General features: G+C 46.0%; 1 protein-coding gene across 5 annotated transcripts in view; it reads left to right on the top strand.

Moving 5' to 3' along the window:
• The first annotated feature begins 199 nt into the window (after positions 1-199).
• Positions 200-4,112, top strand: part of LOC112465776 (synaptosomal-associated protein 25-like) — a 48,396-nt gene continuing 44,483 nt past the window's right edge. For 2 of the 5 annotated variants that reach the window (XM_025033499.1, XM_025033498.1), the window contains exons 1-3: positions 202-579; positions 670-913; positions 1,642-1,683. In XM_025033499.1, coding sequence (XP_024889267.1) covers positions 812-913; positions 1,642-1,683 — 144 coding nt within the window. In that variant the 5' untranslated portion in view covers positions 202-579; positions 670-811. Of the gene's footprint in view, positions 580-669; positions 914-1,641; positions 1,684-4,112 lie in introns of all 5 variants that reach the window. The other 3 variants (XM_025033502.1, XM_025033503.1, XM_025033500.1) reach the window with 3 other exon arrangements.

Here is a 4,112-nt window from a genome sequence, read left to right as displayed (position 1 = left end):
ACGAAACCGAACGAATGCCGATGATGACGACGGAGACGTCGCGCCGCGTCTGCGCGTCCTGACGCCATCGTCGGTGGGTGGGTCGGTCGGTCGGGGGTATTGATTTTCTACGTCGTCGTGTGTAAGTGTGCGCACACGCGCTGACCGCACATATACACACACGTAAACTTACACATACATTCGCCGCGACAACCGGCACACCGCGGCGCGGCTGTCATTCCGCCCGCGGAATTCCGCAAAGTCTCTCCCCGGCATCGTCGTCGTCGAGTGCTACCCTCCGGCTATCTCGCGAGGGGTACTCTTCGTGGTCTCGGTCGAGCACGAGAAACGAGACATCTCAGGTTTGCTCGTTCGCTTGCTCGTTACCGCCTGCGCACCGGTTTCGCCGTCGCGCGGTCGCCGAAGGGAAAGGTTCCTTGCAGACGGTGGTTGTTCAACGTGACATTGTCCTTTCCACCCTGCTCCTCGTCGTCCCAGAGGAGAGAGGGTGGTCTCTCTCTGGGTGGACGTGAGGACGGCGTTTCCGTTTCGCCAGGTCCTGGCGAACGTCATGTTCGATACCGCGCACCGCGTATCCACGTAGGAATTCAAACTTCGAGCAACCGCGTCGCTCTCTCCGCCCACGGAACTAACGAGTCTGATCTCGCGTTTGCTGGTTGTGTGTTGCAGGCTGCGGTAAACTCGCCGTCCCGGTCCCGGTAACCAGAAAGCAGGCGTCGCACCGTCGCCGGCAGGCGGGAAGATTCGCCGAAAAGAAGAGGACTGTCATCCCAGCATCTAGCCCCATCAAGCGTCAGACCACCAGCCGGCGATGCCTGCACCGACGTCAGTGGCGGGTGCGGCCCCTGAGGGTGGCCCGCCTCGCACCGAACTGCAGGAGTTACAACTCAAGGCCGGCCAGGTTACGGATGAAGTGAGTTAAGATATATATAGAATATATGTATATATCTGTGCGTATATGTATATACATGTCGCGCGATGTGACAGTCACGAGGATTTACGACGCGGGGGCTGAAACCGACGCAATTTCGTCGAAACTTGGAGTATAGTCGCGCGCGAGGATGAACTCTCGTGTTTATCCGCAACAATAGAAAGGCAACAATCAGCACAAAGTTCTCTCCTGCATATCAGCGCTGTCGGAAACTTGTCGAATAGAAACATCCGGCAACCCTTTTACAATTTTCTGCAAATCTGAGACGTTATTTAGCCTCTTGAATACGAGCTTACCGTAACTTGTTTATGTATTGTTAGTTTAGGATAATCAAAATAAAATAAGCAATTTATTCACGAAACCGTTAGCGCATGTTTTATTGATGTTATTATCAATGTCATCTTTGTTAATTAAAAGAATCCTTAGACTTTGATAAATTTTGAGAATTGGTATATTAATAGCATGATGAAATTGATTTTTTCAAATAAATTATATCCGCGAAGTACAAAAATTATCGGCGCGGCGGGCGTTGGAATCCGGAAAAAATCATACTTCCGCTTTTTCTTAGGAAATAATGTAACATAGCGAATGTAATGAAGATGAAATAGCCAAGTTACAGTTTCTTCGAAGAAATTAAAATTTTAATCAGTACATCCGCAATTCCTCGCGTCACACTGATGTAGTAACCGGCATGATCGGCTTTGTTTCAGTCTCTGGAAAGCACGAGGCGTATGCTGGCGTTATGTGAGGAGGTGAGTCTATCTCTTTCAGCATTTATTCTCTCTTTTATTTGTGCATCGATCCCTCGATCCTCTCTCGATCGTCCTCGAGATCCCGTGTCGGTGCACCGTCCCTCTACCCTTCCGTGAACCGAATCCCATGTAGCGGCCCTCCTGCAACCTCCTCGTTTAGTTCCTCATAATCTTCTCGACTCTCGAATCCCCGAATCCCTCCTGTCTTTGTCTTGTAAACTAGGAACGATTTTCATCGACGAATCGTTGCGCGCTACTATACGGCAAAACGGGCGCCACTGCTCGCTTGGAGTTCCACCTCGAATTGTTTTAAAAAAAAGAGAGAAAAAGAAAAAAGAAAATGGCAGCAAAGAGAAAAAGGAGTCGCGCCAGAGAGAGGTGGGCAAAGTACTATTTCGATTGTTAACCGGTCAAGTGGCGAATACCTCGATCCTGATCGATTCCTTTCGATCCACGTGATTTGCGCTGTCGAGAACCAACTAGTAGACCGTGAAGTAGACGTGAAAAAGTAGTAGTACCAAGTACGAAACAATTGAGTACGTACCCCGTAAGCAAAATAATAGCAGTCTGTCGACAGATTGGTAGCAGATTTGATTAGACATGTTAGCAGATTGACACCAACTCGGTCCGCATTCAGCTTATGTTCTGTCAGCAGTCTGCTAACATAATCAGACAGCAGACTGGCAGTAGAAATCGCCCAGACAAAGCCTACTGACTGCAATGTGAGCAGATTATTAGCATCAGAAATCGCGGTGAGCCTGAACGGTTCCGGCAGGATCTGCTCGATTTTTGTCGCTAATCTGCTGTCTGATTATTTTAGCAGATTCTGTTATCTTTTGTTAGCGTTCTGTTGGCATTATGTGATATATCAGAACCGGGATCAAAACTGTAGTCTTTCTGCCGACAAAATTTGTAGCAGATACTTGCCAAAATCTGCTTTCAACAGACTCGACCGTTTGTATAGCTTCGACCGATCGAGCTTGAGTCAGGAGGACTGACTAGACACATAAATCTTTTCGAATTAATATTTTTACTTCCCGAGATTTCTGCTTCTAATTTATCCAACCGTGAGACTATCAAAAGACCAAGTTTTGCGTATCTTATCCTTATTTCTGCCACAGTTTTTTTGATAGTAATTGACATATTGACGAACGCCACTTGACTGGTTAAGCGTGCTCTTAGTGGGTGCGCCGATTCCGTTTTGCACAAGATTTACACCGGTGAGACAACCTTCTACGGGATCTCCAAGTCGCAAGGAAAGGACAGAAAAGCTTCGAGGGGGTTGTACAGGGAAATGGGAACGACGTATTGCAGGTTACGTCGGCAGGACGGGGGCAGAAACGTGCGATGTTTTCGAAGTAGTATTTTATGTAGCTCTGGCGCCACACGGAGACGACGATTCTTCGGTGGCATGTTGCAATCCGAGCGTGTAAAGAAGCGGGTAAAGAGGATCATTTTACGCGCACCGTGATGAACGAGAGGAGAAGGTTTGCTCTTCAGGGGGAAGGGAAGGGGAACAACGGAATCTAATGCCTGCGATCTTAGAATCGCGAGAGATGAAGTAAAAAAATGATCAGAAAGGAAAGAAAAAGAAAGATCGATCGGGGGAGAACGGAACGACTACGCGAACGAGTATTTGCTCGCGCGAGGAGGAATTTGTAAGACGACGCATCGACGCGCTCTGAGAGACGGCGAGGCGCTTCGCGAACGTGCGCAAAAGGGGAATTCTCGTCCCCTCTATCGAGTATAGATTTCGTAATTACAAGGGTGGTTCAGACTAGGACTGTGAAAAATATATCGCCAGTAACTTTATGGATCCAGCTAGTTTGCTAAACTGAAAATATACATAGTATATATTGTCTCTTTTATTTATATCGATTTCAGCGTAAAAATAAAGATACAAAAGAGTATTTGTTAAAAATATTTATTTATTTTAATAATCTATGTAAGCGTGTAATATTCTAATGCTAATACTAAATTTTGCCGAGCATATTCGAAAGATATAAAATATGAACATACAGAAACTGAACCATCCTGTGTACACCTTTGTTCGTTTCCGATATATTTTTTAATTATTATCCAAGGTGCTCCAAAACTGTCGCATTTCTCTTCAGTTTTAGGTTTTTTGGTAAATATATTAGGGTTTTTACCTCTGATTGGCCTCAAAATTTACATGGAGTTTCCATTTTGGTCTAGAATTAGCAGTTATCGTATTTTAGAACGCCGGAAAAGTGGTGGTCACGATCCGTTCAAAAGTTATGAAGCATTAAAATTTCTATTTTCTACAATACGAAAGCACGATACAATACCAATATCATTCAATCGATGCTTTGTTTACACCCTTCTTACAGTATAGGTTAGTTGTTGGGTATTGTGTGGGTGGAAAAGTATATGCGTGGTTGCAGTGGGTTTCGCCCCCTTGCGGGGGG

Source organism: Temnothorax curvispinosus, unplaced genomic scaffold (assembly GCF_003070985.1).
Source record: "Temnothorax curvispinosus isolate PA1 unplaced genomic scaffold, ASM307098v1 QBEX01015513.1, whole genome shotgun sequence".
Classification (NCBI taxonomy): Eukaryota; Metazoa; Arthropoda; class Insecta; order Hymenoptera; family Formicidae; genus Temnothorax; species Temnothorax curvispinosus.
The sequence above is the reverse complement of the archived record's forward strand: the minus strand, read 5'-3'. Positions and strand labels throughout refer to the sequence as shown.